General features: G+C 53.7%; 1 protein-coding gene across 8 annotated transcripts in view; it reads right to left on the bottom strand.

The window, feature by feature from the left end:
• Nucleotides 1-512: 512 nt before the first annotated feature.
• Nucleotides 513-15,530, bottom strand: part of LOC122392656 (tumor protein D53-like) — a 41,364-nt gene continuing 26,346 nt past the window's right edge. For all 8 annotated transcript variants that reach the window (XM_043387753.1, XM_043387756.1, XM_043387754.1 and 5 more), the window contains 2 exons: nt 9,212-9,362; nt 513-985 (listed from right to left, as the gene is read on the bottom strand). In XM_043387753.1, the coding sequence (XP_043243688.1) occupies nt 851-985; nt 9,212-9,362 (286 nt within the window). In that variant the 3' untranslated portion in view covers nt 513-850. The remainder of the gene's footprint in view (nt 986-9,211; nt 9,363-15,530) is intronic.

The following is a 15,530-nucleotide window of genomic DNA, read 5'->3' as shown; positions in this document are numbered from 1 at the left end:
ACCGAATGTTCGACTGATCACAACATCTTGGCCTCAGTCTTTCTCGTGTTCAACAATTTCAGTGGTACGCAGGCTGGAGTGTTAATTTATTTTCTCAATGGCACGTTATTCTAACAGATGACTGCAATTTGAGCTGAAACCTAATCAGACTTTGGTTAACACTCTGCGGTTTAACGATGCTCATTCACAAAGCAATGGCTTTTATGGCTAGTCGTTGTGCTGGCTGGCTAATTGCCTGTTACAATGCGTCATGGCTAACATCCCATCGTGATTGTTTGATGCCATGTGTATGTCGCGGACACTCTCATTCATTCCTTCGTGCTTGTTCAATCTCGCGTGCCGTGATCTTCAAGTCCACATGGCAACCGTTTGATCCTGCGAGCCATGATGTTCGGCGTTACCTCCGAAACCGCCTGATCCCATGTGTGCACCGTAGTTACCCCACCATTCCTATCTGACCCCGTATACCGTGACCTCCACCCCTCACGACTCCTTGCTCAGACACCGTTCCGTCGTCGTCTAACTGATGTATTGCCTCACGGCTGGCTGGCCGGCCGGCCCGTCAGACGGCGCCGGCCGCTGCCGACCGTGATATGCGGCGTCGGGCGCCACGCCACCGTCAACCAAACAGACGCCGTCTCAACAGAACACTACGGCACGCGCGCGCGCACCAATAAATACACTGGCTGAGAGGGACCGCCCCTCCAGCCCGCTACGCTAGCCACGACACGGTGTAAATAAACGCGCTGTCTCTCTGTCTGACTGTCTGTCTCTGTGTGCCGGCGGTCGGTTCGCCGCCGGCCTCCTGGAATGGGTGTGGGCCCGCCGCGGGCGGCTGCGCGGCTGGCGCCTACTGAGGTTTTTCGCCGCCGCCGGCAGGAGGCGCCGCGGCGGCCGCCGCCTGTTTCTGCTGCGCCGCCTCGGCCTCTCGCAGCGCCTCGTCAAATGACTGTGTCGAGTTGCTGTGTGATGTCGATACCTTGCTCTGGAAAAGAGCAGGGAGGTGCTGTCAGCATACACAATCGCGAAGAGTGTCTGGGGGAGGGGGAGGAGCGCACACACGCTGGCGGTCGCAGTGACCAGTGGAGGAGAGGAGAAACAAACACACTCGCTGCTGACGAGAGACTGAGAAGAGGAGAGCGAAACAATCGAGTCTGTAAAACGGGCCGACAAGGATGGTGCCAATTATTGTCCACCACTCACTTGTCGAGACCAAATGACCTTACCAAACGAAGTCGAGGCCTCACGAAGGACCACTACTGGGGAGAGACAGCTCGCCACCGCGGGGACCGAGGCGGATTTAGCCCGAGGGTCACCAAAGTAAAACACACACGACCCTTTACATAAAGAACATTCTTGAACATAATTGATAGTAATGAATGACTAAATCTTCACTTATAGTAAGCGCCAGGTGGCATCTGAACAGCTGAGCATAATTGGACAAAACAACCAGTTCGCGTGCTGGCCAAAAATAACACCCTACTAGGGGCATCGCTGAACGATGGCATTAGAGTTATAAGACACAAAAGTCTCTATTTGCGACACCTTTAACTACGCCATCCAGTGATCACTGATCAATATGGTTTGTTAAAACAATCAAACTGTAATAGCCCGACACACGATGGTGACAGAACAAAAAATAACCAATAAAAATAACTCGCATGACCATGAGTGTTTAATTAACAAGGATTGAGGAAGGTAATTTCGAAGACACTGAGTTTAGCAGCTGTCTCGAAGCAAGCATGTAATAAACTAATTAAAAATTGGAGGACGTTTGCCGTGTGATTAAGGCTTGTTCGATTACACTATGCAACATAGGCGTAGGAACAGGGGGGGCCGGGGGGGCCATGGCCCCCCCACTTTCGGAGGTGGGGGGGCCAGCAATGTTAACTGGCCCCCCCACTTTTTGCTGACTTTAGTGTCTGTCTGTACCTACCACCCGGTACCCTAAACACCAGAACTTGACGACTATTCAGCCTCCCTTTAATGAACATTCCCTTTTGTTTCTACAGCGTTATTGACCGCAATTTCCTTCACTCAATGAAGGAAACCATATCAGACACAAAACTGTGAGTCCTGGTGGCAGCATTTTGTTGAATACGAGACGCGGGACATGAGCGGGCACTGAAAAGGTATAAGAAAATACTAGCACGGTGCAGGAGAATGCGTATACAAACGACCAACGCTTACCGGATCTGCTTGGAGTCGGCATAGTTCGTCAAAGGCGTAGTAGCTGGGGGCCAGGGTGACCGTGCCCCCAGCCTCGGTTCAAACAGGCTGGTGGCCAGCGATGTCTGTATCTTCCCCTCCCCTTCCACTTTCAGTGCAGTGGTGGTTGCAGAGGGGGTATCAGGGCCATGCCCTTCAGCCTCCAAAGGCTAATCAGGGGGCCATCATTTCATTTGTCCCCCCCCCCCCAAACAACCAATGGGCCCCCATGGGCGTATGGGGCTCTGGCCCTTATTCTATTGTCAGGAGGCTTAAGAAACCCACGCCAGCTATTAACAGCTCCCATACCAGTCTTTGAGGGTCCTACACTGATCTAAGAGGGCCCTTCAGTGGCGGTCAAGCACCCATATTGACGGATGAGAACCCACATTGACCTCTGTCTGGGGTCCCAAGACTAACCTTTAGGTGCCTCTGAGCATGGGATCTGAGGCATGGGATCTGAGGGCCCCGCAGTTGAGGGCCCCGCACTGCGGGGCCCTGAGATCCCGTGCCGGTATTTTCCCATGCCGGTAAGCCCATGCCGGTATTTTAGGGTCCCACACTGATCTCTGAGGGCCCATGCTGGCCTGTAAGGACCCGCATTAGCCTCCGATGGCCCAAGTCGGCATCTAAAGGTCTCAAACTGCCCTTTGCAGGCCCTGTACTGGTCTCTGAGAGCCTTAACCCTCGCCCTGGCAGGGCATTTTTCATAACACGGCCTGGCAGAGGGGGTCGATGCGACCCCCCCCCCCTCGCGATTGGCTCCTATGGCACCTAGAAACACCAAATTTGGTAGGTAGGTGGACCCCCTGGATTTCTCGCCCCTGTGCAAATTTGGTTGCTCTAGGTCAATATTTAGGGGGGTTTCGGGGGGTATAAATGTAAAAATTTCGCTAAAAACAGGTCAAAAGTTTTTCGCTTATAACTTTTGATCTAATTAAGATAGCGCAAAAAGAAAAGCACCAGTGAACTCAGCACGTCAAGGCGCGTCGAATGATATACTTTTTAGCTTGCTTAAGTGTACTTAAAGTTTTTCTTAAATTTTAAGTAAACTTAAATTAATAAATTAAGTTCAAGTTAACCAAATTGCATCACATTGCATATCATTCGATTCGGCTGATCACCAAGAACACAATGATACCATTTTTTAAGTTCTAGCGTCATTATGTGCCAAGTTATTGGCAAAACGTCATTTGACCTCAGTTGACCTCATTTGACCTGACCCATGGATAAGTACACCAAACAAAGAAGCACCAAGTGACCTGCTGTTAAGTACTGTGGTTTCAAAGCACAAAAATGATAGAACGAAGCGGATATCTCCAGTATTTTCCGAATTTAGTATTTTCCCATAGGCTTAACATTACGACGTAATGACCTCTAACTGACCTCAGGTCAGTGACCTCAAAAAAACCGAACTATATGTTATACAACTCGGTGAACTTAGCACATCCTGAAAGTTTGAAGGAAATCAGTGCAAAACTGTGAGTTGGACAGGCGCAAAAAGAAAATTGAAATTTGACCATGACCTTGTACCGGTTTTTCTGACCTGGTGACCTGACCCAAGGTCACCCGGACCTGAAATTTTCAGGTCATATGTAAAAAGGGTGCCCCATAGACTGTGCCAAATTTGGCGGCGCTGCGCGCCGCCGTTTTTACGCTACCTTCGAAAAACCTTAGGGGGGGTCGCATCGACCCCCCCTGCCTGGGCGAGGGTTAACCCTCGCCGGCCGGGGGGAGGCGGATGCCGCCCCTCCATAGTTTTTTTTTTCGCGATAGCTTCGAACACGCCGGCGATAGAGAGCTGAAGCTTGGCATACCTGACCTTTGAATCAAGCCGGATCTGTTGACACCAACAGCATTTTCGGGTCAGATCAGGTCACTGACCTATGAGGTCATAAGTGAACCTCTGCACGGTCTTCAGATGTCACAACTTTGCAACGCCCTCACTGCCAGAGGAGCTTTCACAGGGAAATGAACCTTGCAGGACCTAGTATCCATTAGGAGTCTCACAACTTGTAGATCTCGGATTTTTCCTAAAGGTCATATGAGGTCAGGTCATTTTCGTAGCCTCACCATTAGGTAGGTAGGTATAAGTCAATGGGGATAAAATGAAAAGTCTTTTTCTGGCGCCAGGAACGATCTCCAACTATCTCAAGCACACCGAATCGTGATTTCATGCACTCCTTGCAAGGTTTGATGCGTCACTTTTGCAATGTTGACCTTGCGCGACGTCATAATTATGACGTTATAAGGGTCATATTAATTTTTCGTCAATAACTCCCGATCAAATTGAGCTAGCGAGTCGGGAAAAGCCACTAATGGATTCAGGAAGATCTGCCGCATTGAATGATATGCGACATGACCTTCGACCAATTTCGTGACCTGGGGGCGCTGACCTGACCGTGACCCAAAGTCAACACCCTAAGTTTACCTCACCCAAACAAAAAGTATATCATTCGACGCGCCTGAGAGAGGCGAAAATGATGCTGGCTAAATCGCGGCTCTGCGGCCGTTTTTTGCGAAGTTATTCACCAAAAACGGAACCGTACCGTGGGGCACTTGACCTGACCTCGGAGGCCACCGGTTGACCTAGTACCTTAAAATGGGTATCGATCTCTGCGTCTCGTAACGGCGCACACGTTCGTTTTTCCGCGACGCGCTAGCTCCACCTGGGGCGAAACGGCGAGGGAGGGGGGTCGTACCCGCCCCCGCCCCCCCCTTCCACCGGCGCGTATGTAGAAAACCTATAGGTCCGGCGATGGTTAAACTGGTCTCTGAGGGACCAGACCGGCCTCTAAAGGTCTCACACCGGCCTCTGATATCAGCCCAGTTGCAGTGGTGGCTGATATAAAACCTCTGAAAAACGTTACAGGCCTGGCTGAGCCTAGCTGGGCCGTTCATGCTGATTTTATAGGCATATTGAAAAGACTCGCTTTGCACGTTTCACGCTCGCTCGTGAAAAAGTTGCTGGATGCCTCTGGAATTTGCATGGGTGCCAACGGCTGCGGAGGACAGGGGAACAAGTCCATCAGTTTGAGTTTCTGGACGGGAGTCTCCCTGAAATTTAACCATTTTTTTTTGTCTCGATTTTGTGTTTACCTCTGAGCATGTTTGCGAAAACAAAGTGGCCGAAATCCGAGGAGAAATTGGATTTGGGGGGTAGGTTAGGTTTTAGACCTCTGGGAGCCTGGCCCCCCCACTTTCGAAAACGTTCCTACGCCTATGCTATGCAACAAAAAATGAAACATTTTCTGTTCCTGGAAAGCGACCGAATTTTTCTTATTCATTGGGTCCTATTATAACCGAAATGGGCATTAGTTTTGATCTGAAAATGCTTTTCCGGTTTTCGGAGACGATTTTCGATTTTTGGCCCCGAAATTCGGTTTTTGGCCCACCGTGTCCGATGTAATTGAGTAATCGACTCGCGGTAACTTTCATCGCCTTTCCTATGCCACAAGCTTTCGAATGATATCTGGTTTTGCATATCTGCGTGCAAAAATAACGTCATAAATATATGTTAAAGTAAGAAAATGTTGAAATTTTGTAAAAATTTGACATTTTTTTCGATTTCATTTCAAAATAGAGGAAAAACTAAAGGCCCTATCCAAATTCTGAGCCCAGTTCCTTGAAGAGCATTCAATTTCCGTTCGGAAGGTACCTTTTTAGTGCATTTTATCGGATTCCTGTGGCGTCCAGATTGAGTTAACCTAAACACATATCCTATGTCATATCACATAGCATTAACCTGATAACGTATGTTAACGCCATAGGATCAACGAGGGGTCAACTGAGGTCATGTTGTTGACCCCTTGTGACCTCGGGTCACACGCAGGAACTTACTTTTGAGCAGTCCTGTCGCTCAGAATTTTGATCTGTACCTCCATTTGTTAGAATGATTCTTCATGCACTGAACACATATTGTCATGGAAATGGCTGGGGGCCCGTTTTTCAAGTGACTCAATCTGGACGCCACAGTAAACCAATAAAATGCACTAAAATAGTACCTTCCGAACGGAAATTGAATGCTCTTCAAGGAACTGGGCTCAGAATTTGGATAGGGCCTTTAGTTTTTTCTCTATTTTGAAATGAAATCGAAAAAAATGTCAATTTTTTACAAAATTTCAATATTTTCTTACTTTAACATAGATTTATGACGTTATTTTTACACGCAAATATGCAAAACCGGATATCATTCGAAAGCTTGTGGCATAGGAAGGGCGATGAAAGTTACCGCGAGTCGCTTACTCAATTACACCGGACACAGTGGGCCAAAAACCGAATTTCGGGGCCAAAAATCGAAAATCGTCTCTGAAAACCGGAAAAGCATTTTCAGATCAAAACAAATGCCCATTTCGGTTATAATGGGACCCAATGAGTCCAAAAAAAATCGGTCGTTACTCAGGAACAAAATGACTGTTGCATAGTGTTATAGGTCCCATGACAACTGGAACAGCCTGAGGGATAATCTTAACGACTTTGAGTCACGGAGAAAGGTTCAAAATCATTTGAGAGCCTCCTTATCATGGCAAAATTGTGGGTCAAAGGTCATCGGCTGGTCATAATTAATTTCCAAAATTAGTAACATCAAGATAAAGCCCAGGTCAAAAGGAACCCACAAACGGCCGACCACCCCCGACCCCGATGGCTATCTCTCAAGTGCACCACCTTCTCCCTCGACTAGCAGCATCTGACCCAAACCCACGACCGGCCGCTCCGCCCCGGCGCTACCCCTGTCAGCCGTGAGCCGAGCGACTGCCGTCGGTCCGACGTTCCCGCACAATAACCGGCGCCCACCGGCAGCCCGGCTGAAATGTTAATCGGTTGCCGAGAACGGCCGTCAGCCGGAGGCGTGGGGTCCGCTCGCCACCTCCGGGGTCCGTCAAACTCAATCCATCGGCCCAAATGGCATTCTTTGGTGCTGAATGGCTCGGGCGGTGAGCACAATGCCGACCCAAATGGGCTTCAGGAGTGCAGTGGCCGGAAGAGTGCTCCGAGGCGACAGGCAAATGTCGGGCTCTGTGACAAAACGCGCCCTCCCCAGCCGCCTACCTGCCCGCTCAACGTCGGATATCAATACAAATAACCGGACTACTATCGATAAAACGACCCATCCTCCCCCGAAACCTGCGCTCTGTCAGACCGCGGCGGGTGGAGAGAATAACTCCGAATAGTCCCCCTCTGCCCTACCGATGTCCGAGCCCAACCACCAAAGAGAAACACATGTCTATCCCCGCCCATCCTTGTCACAGCTCGCTGGGCAGAGCGCTCTCCTCATACCGCGCCGACCGCTCCGGTTCCTCGTCACCACCGACGAGCGGGAGCTACCGAGAGAGCTGGCCCCCGCCGCCCCCGCCGCCCGACGGGATCGATGGGGATGGAGCGCCGGGCGGGGGCGGGGGCGGGGGAGGCGAGCTCGATAGTGGGACGATCGGTCCGCGGCAAAGCCGTGATCGAGGCTGACTTGGCGGCCGGTCGGGCGCGCCTGATGAGAAGGGTCTCTGACGGGGAGGGAGGGAGACGCCGGGTCTCCAGGAGCCGACCATCCTGGACAGGCTGGGGAGAGGAGGCGAGGGATGGGATGAACATGGAGCATTGAACAGTGTACTGTCTTCGCCAAGCCGTGCCGGGAGCTCGGTGTTGGGTCACCCGGCCGGACAGGCCAGCGGCAGTGTCCGCGCCCAGCGCCGCCGGTATGGCTTCCCGAGCGGCCAGCGGCCCCATCGATCGCAGCGACCACCGGCCGGACGGAAAGCGACGGAACGCCACGGGACAGGAGGAGGCGAGACGGTACGACACGGAGCGGGACGAGTGAGACGCTACTATGACGGGAAGGAAGGGCCGGAAGCGAGGACAGGGAACGATATGGGATGTCGCTGTGATGGACGTACGGACAGACCAACCGACGAGACGAACGGGCGGGCAGACGAACCGACGGACGAAAGCGCCGCCGTCGCTCGGCTCAGCCCGCTCCGTTCAGTCGGCCCGGGCCGCTCCAACCCCGACCATTGATTGCTACAGCGGCTGACGAGGCCGTCCCGCGGGCCTGCCGCCGCAACACCCTCTGTAACGGCGCGCTGGCACGACACTCAGTAGTGGGGGACCACCTGCGTCATCTACAACTAACGCCCACACACCTGCAATCCACGGTACCATACCATACAAACACCCCACAAGTCCACACCTCCATTACACGAATAACGCCCACACCCCTACCGCCCCACCACCCCACCGCCGCAATCCAAGGCTCACACCCACACGCCCGAGTCTCGACGCCACACACCTGACTCACACGACACTTCAACCAGTCACTCACGAGACCTCACCCCCTACACTCGTCCCACCTCTTTTCAAGTTTCGTGATACCTGTCACAGATTGCGGCAGGAGCGCATGGCAACAACTTTCCTGAATTAACTCCAGGGCACGGTCTATTTTAAGTCCTTATTGGTCGTGCTCAAAGGCGCTGGCAGAACATACGTGGGCGATGCTCCGTCAGGCGGAGCATTAATGGACTCGGCGCCTTTTTATTGAAAGTGAAAGCGGTATTCTAGCAATGAAATTGCTTGCGGTGCACGCATTAAAATGCGCATGAAATTTTATGACACTCCCAAGTTTCAGTGAGTGATGAGCATTCCCAGACGATGACCATCCTGTGAATAATAAAGGAACTTCACGTGATGTATGATGCTACGCTCGTGGAGCCGCCAGAACTGGGCAGACTTCCTCCTTGGGGATGGCCATGATAAGTTACACCTGAGGAACTGCTGCACATTTAACAGCATTACAAATAGCTCAGCCGACCTTCATACAGAAAGGGCACGAGCAGATGTAATTCAGCGACGCCCCGAATCGCGCCTGTTGCCAACTGCGTACCAAAGCCTGGTTGTGTGGGATAGCTATCAGCACTTAATCTAAAACGCCGACGGCTATCTTGTGGGCAGTTCCTTCACCATACACGGTCACAAATGGCCATCACAAACAGACGCAGCCACAAACTCCGCCTACCTTGACCGAGTTGACCATGGTGCCCATCCGCTCCTCGACCGTTTTGAAGGCGGCCGACTCCCGCGCCTCGCTGATCTTGGCTCCCAGGCCGGCGAACAGGCCAGAGGCCTTCTCGCCGGTGCTCTTCAGCGCCGCGCCCGTCCTCTGGTAGCTGGGGACGAACAGAGAGCATGTGATTAGACGGGGTAATGTTTGCCAGCACTGTCCTCTGGTAGCTGGGGACGATAAAAGAGAGAGCGGTAAGAACAGAGCGAGCGGTCCGTTAGCTGGGGACGAAGAGAGGGAATGTTATGACAGGGCAGAGTAGCGTCCTCTGTAAGCTGGGGACGAACATAGGGAGAGAAGGGGCTAGAACAGGGTGGTGGGTTCAGCGGATGGCTGGGGACGAACAGAGAGGAGGGCTAGAACACCGCCGAGCGCTGTCCGCACTGTCCTGTGTTAGCTGGAACAAATGAATTGAAGGAGAGGGCAAGACAAAACGAAATCATTTATTAGTTGCAGAAAGACTGAGTGGCAGAATAGAGCGTTGACCTCTAGCACCGAAAGACGGATGTGATTAAGACCAGACAAAGCGCTAGCCTAGCTATCAGAAAAAAATAATCCGAAGGGAGGGTGAGCGAGTGACGTCAGTCGGTACGTGACGGCACGCCTGGTAACAGCTCCGGAAAGAACGCAGGCGAGGACGGGGGACCAGCGGCTGTGACCAGCGGCGCGCTGCATAATGGATGTCATTGTAGATATGGCACGAAAGGTATGGGCCAGAGACCGGGGGCGCGGTGTTCCGGTCAACAAACGTGACACGGTGGGAAGATCGCTACTGGGAGGGTAGAAACGGGCGGTTTTCAGTTCATTTCTGGGCATAGGATCGTATCTAGCAAGACATTGGAGAGTAGGCATGGGTTCAGGTGTTCGGGGACAGTGAAGACGGTGCCACAGGGACTCTGGAAATGATTCTTACTTAATCATGGATTCAGCCGTAGGAAAATATAAAGCAAATCCACTGGAACTTTGGATGGATGCTGGAAAGAGCAGTCCGAGGTTGATGAATTCAGGTGTGATGACGGATCAGAGCCTCCTCCAGGAGCGTGAAAGTCACAGGTGACGCACGCTGTAGAACAGTTTGGGGCTCGCCCTGCTCGACCGGGACACCGGCCTCAAATAGCCGTTCATCTGCCCCGTGGGAGAGAGCTGGACGCCAGGTCATCTCTCCCCTGGGAGCGAGGTGAGCGCAGGCGGTCCGTTTCAGCCGCTCCATCTGCGTCACACGGGCGTTAGCTGGACACTAACGGCGGTGACTGGGAACGGTATGGGTGACTGGGAACGGTAGGGGTGATTGAGGACTGTAAAAGGTGGCCGGGGACTGCAAATGGTGACCGGTGTGACTGTAAAGGATGACTGGGGGTGGCAGTGGATGACTGGGGGATGGCAGTGGGCAACTGAGGCTGGAACGGGTGACTGCGAGTGAGGTTAATGGTTATCTGGAAAGTGGGGACGGGGGCTCCAATGGAATAGGGGAGGAGCGCAGGGATCATCACTTGTCACCACCGCTAGATGATGAATTGAAGACGGCAATGGTAAATGCGGTAAGTGGCAATGTTGCTGATAACAGGCATCTGGCAAAGAAGAACGCCACACCAACCTAAGTCTCACGAGGGCACTAGAGCAGCCCTGGCGACCGGGCGGCGCCGCAAGTCATGCTGAGAGCACGTGCCCAGGGTGAGGACGGCCGACACGCCACCACCACCAGCCGTAATGAAGTTAGCACTGAAGATGGAGAGCCTGACAAGCAGCTTAATTTAAACAGCGCACGGCGCGGCAACTATTTCCAGAGGAACTGCGCATTGCTTCCGCATGTGCTATTCAAAAACACCTCTATTCCACGAATTAAATTATCCCCAGACAGCAATTACTATCAACTGTGGCTGTCTAGCCACCCGAATGTTACTCCTAAGTTCACGACGAGCTTACTCGTATGCCGTGAGAGTCGCGGCAACCGTACATTTCACAGTACACGAAACAGGCTGCAATTCAACAGGTCAGCCAAGCGGCCACTACCGCCGCGGCCCACACGCTCGGCACGAACATCAGCCCATGTGCTGTGTGTAATCCCCATGCCAACAAGTGGACTTAGAGCGGTACCATCACATGCAGTGTCGTTTGCGATGCTTTGATGTGCATTGTGTATAGCGGGATCCGGGATCGCCACTACATGCAACTACATGCAACGGTACGTGCAACATGATGACTCATTCCTCAATCGTGGGGCCGTGACATAACAAACAAGTGTAGATAAATGAATGAACAAGAGCTCACGGAGACAGCAAATACATCACACCATACAGCCAGAGATCATGTGACAAATACACAACAGACTACACACTCATGGACCAGCCGACCGTGGACAACAGCTACCGCCGTGGAGCACGAATGGCTCGCATGCACGGAAAGGAGAGGAGGGAGGCAAGGGATAACGCACTGGCTGCACGTAACTAAACACCCCGTAACAAAATCGAAAGAGGAGAATGCGGACTGGGCTAGGTCACGTCACAACAGTACGATGCTACACAGCGAATACTCCAGCCATGCCTCCTGCAGTCTAGGTCATTCGCCACGCCTGTACACCAACATAAAGAGGCGAACATGACGGTGCTGTCTTACAGAGACATGTTAGCGTCGTCCGATAGCTCCGGCTTGGGGGGCTCGGTGGTTCCCATTCCGTCGCTGGACATTGTTTCTCTCTGGTTGGTTTCGACTTCAGTGGTTCAATGTATCGCCCTGGATATGTTAGTAAGCACGTTACACACACGTCAGTAGACACATCAGCTGGTGCGTCACACATATGTCAGCTGACACGTCACACAAGTCATCCAGCACGTCACACACGTCAGCCGGTACGCCACACTCACGTCATCCGGTACATCAGACACGTCAGTCGGTAGCACACACAAGTCAGGCGGCACATCACACATACGTCAGCTGGTCCCTCACACACGCCACACAGACAGATATGTCAGACGGTATATCACACCAACGTCAGTCGGCACATCACACATCAATCAGACGCGGCGGCAGACACATCATACATCACCCGGTGGCGTCTCACTTTGATTTACCGCCGCCCGCACCCTTCAGCCCCAATAAACATCCAACAGTATCTACCCAAAGGGCGTCCAGACTCAGCGCAGACGTCCTAGTTACCGCACATATCCCTGTGCAAATTTCGCGGGCGTCCCATTTGAGTGATGAACGGCGCTGTTTTAGTTCCGGCTCGGTGGGTTTCCAATCCGCGGCGGCCGGCTCACCCGTCCGTCGATAGCCATGACGATAAATCCCACTTTCCGTCGATCCGCCGGCCGTCCGGCTAAGTCCAGACACGGATACCGATCTGGTGGGGCATTAGTTCTAGTCCCGGAGGTTTATAAACGCCCCCAGGCAGCCCAAAGCACCCAATCGAATAGAGTCTTACCCATGGACTGTAATCGCCACGCCCCGCGTGGATTGTCCATGAAGGTAATACAATACAATACATCCAATCGGTCGTGACTCAGCTCATATACTCAGCTATATAAAACTCGAGTCTTACAAAAGCGTTCGAAAATAACACAGACCATGGTCAGTATCTTACAGCAGACCCAGACCCAGGCCCACTGCCTCACTCCGATTCCCTAGACTCTGCTCTGCAGGGTCCAGAGGACGACCCCAGTCCCCAGCTCAGGCGCCTCGGCATTCTACTGCCTCTGTCGGTTGTCATGACAACCGTGTCTGTTCCGGCGGGCGGACTGTGATGTAGAGGTCCGTTCATCCGCCGTCAGAGCAGTGTTCACCCTACTCAGTTCTCTTGCGCGACTGGGAGCGTGTCATAGCGGAAGCGGCCGGAACAGCCGCGGCGCCGGTTAGCCTCCCAGATCGCGCATGGTATGAATACAGACTGCTGGGATCGACTGTGAATGTCTGAGAGTGCCTGGAGAAGGGTTATATTCAAGACTGATCCCATGAATACGGCGCCTGACGAGAATTCATAAATCAATGATACGTGCGGTTCTGCAAGCGTAGTATCAAGGATTCTGAAGCTGTCTTTTATGCTGGATCACAGTTCAGACATTGCTTTGCGACTGTCAGCGAAACCAACAACGAAAGCAACACTTTCCTTTCCTTCATCCCAAGTCTCAGAAACACCCACCGAACACCCCGGCGTCTCAGAGGCCCGGACCGTCGACCGGCTCCAGTACGGCCTACAGTAAGGCCTATATACCCGGCGGCGCCGTCTGACCTTTGGTGCCGCTTTAGAGCGCCGGCCGGCGCGGCCTCCCGTAAAGCTGGCGCTGGGCGGCGCGCCGCCAACTACCGCCGCCGCCGACAGATATTGCCGGCTCAGACGCCGCCCCGCCGGGAGCGCCGCGTCGGTTCCGACGACGGCAGAGCTCCCACACAGTGGAGAAGCTGACTGGGGAAACCGCCGGCGGTGGTGACCGGTCACTGCCGGCGCAGCGGTAGTCTCTATCTGCTGTATCGACCGGCGGAGACCGCGGACGGTCCTCCTGACTCATCGGATGTCCCCTCTCTCGGCAGATAGGACTGTCCTCCGAGGCCTCTGCCCGTGGTGGTCGGGCGGCGGGATAAACTGCTGAACCAGAGCAGCGCTACCCACCTAAGCTGCCGTCTACAGGCGTGGGTCACCTAAGGGGAAGCCGTCACCATTGGGAGTCGATAGCAATGCCACTCCATCTGACTCCGTTTCGGTCGAGAGATCACACCGCTGCTCCTACCAGCGCGCTCCAACCGCCAGTCGCAGACCTTTGAGAAATCGACCATCCGGCGTCGGCCCACTCTGGCCTTAGATGGCGTCCGGGGTCAGAGGTCAGCCCTCTCCAGTCGGCGAGAGGGGCCATCACTCAGTATGGACTGGGCTGACACATGGCACAGGGCACCCCTGGAACTCCGTCCCTGACCTTCGGAGAGCACCTCTACACCCACGAGGCATGCAGAGAGCGGCAGGCACTTGACACGTGACTCCAGCCTGATGGTGGCTATACACGGGAATAGAGTAAATAAAGAAATCACAGCTCTCCACCTACGAGTCCGATGGAAAGCTGCATCGAGTCAAGTGACTTCTGCCTGATAGAAAACACCGGACTGATCGAAAGAACAAACCGCAGCTGTCAACTGCGGAGGAGGCGGCGACAGCGGTGCAAATCGTTGACCTTTCCGGGTTCACCACAACTGCGTACTTTACCAGCTTCGAGCATTTATCATGAGGTGGGAGTCGCGAGGCGTGACACAATGTCCCGCCGAGATGGGTTGACTGGTAGAAGGTCAACACTTTGGAACTCCAGCGGGTCTTGCATGTTTATCAAATGTGTGCTTAGTCAGCGAGTCATGGCCAGCGGCCAGCAGATCAGTGGTCTGCAGATCAGCAGCTAGCGGTCAGCGCTCAGCAGACTAGCAGTCAGCGGTCAGCGCTCAGCGAGCTATAGGTCAGCGGTCAGCGAGACAGCCGAGACAGCCGTACCGGACCCGGTGCCACAGGTGGTCATTGGAGACACTAACTCAATTGTCGGTGTCCGAATGGCACTGGTGGCTGGCTAAATATACCCCGGCTGTCCGTGTGATCTGACAGCCGCCAGTGGCCCGTCACAGCTTCCGACAGCCGGTAGACGCATTGGCTTTTCCCAGCTCCTGACGGCGGCGACAGTGGGCAATATTTGGTGACTCCTGACAGAGCTGTTGTTATCCACATGAATTGAGAGCTACCGTTGGAGCATTCCCACATGACGGAAAACGCTGTCAACTCTCCACCCTTTCTACATCCTCCTCCCACACTGTCTCCAGTCCCCGCGTCAGCCACCTACGCGTACCGCCCCCGCCGCCGCCGTCTGTAGTTGGCCAGGACAGAAAGGTCGACTGCCGACGACCGCCGACGACGTGATCTCCGCCGCGGGCCGGATTCGGCGACCCGGGCCGTCGTCGGTGCTCCGCGGCGCAACGACGCCAGTAAACCGGGCAAACGGCGGCGCCGAGATGGGACGCGGCAATCAGCCCGGCGGAACTTGGCGGAACCCAGCGGAACGCCGAGCGGAGACGGTAACACAGTGAACACAAAGGCAGCACAGAGAGAACACTGCGGGAGCACAGCGGGAGCACGTCGGGAACAATGCGGTAACAGGCTGGGTACACGGCGGCTGCCGAGCGGGCCATACTAGCAACACTGAAGTCTCAGCAGTCAATCAAGACAGTCGAACTGCTTGGTGGTGAAATCAAACCGTTGATGGCTGTGCTCATCGGCTGAACTCACACTATCGCCAGTCGCCGCTGTTAAGTC

This window comes from Amphibalanus amphitrite, unplaced genomic scaffold, assembly GCF_019059575.1.
Source record: "Amphibalanus amphitrite isolate SeventyFive unplaced genomic scaffold, NRLGWU_Aamphi_draft 000496F_arrow, whole genome shotgun sequence".
Classification (NCBI taxonomy): Eukaryota; Metazoa; Arthropoda; class Thecostraca; order Balanomorpha; family Balanidae; genus Amphibalanus; species Amphibalanus amphitrite.
This window is presented reverse-complemented; position numbering and strand designations above follow the sequence as displayed.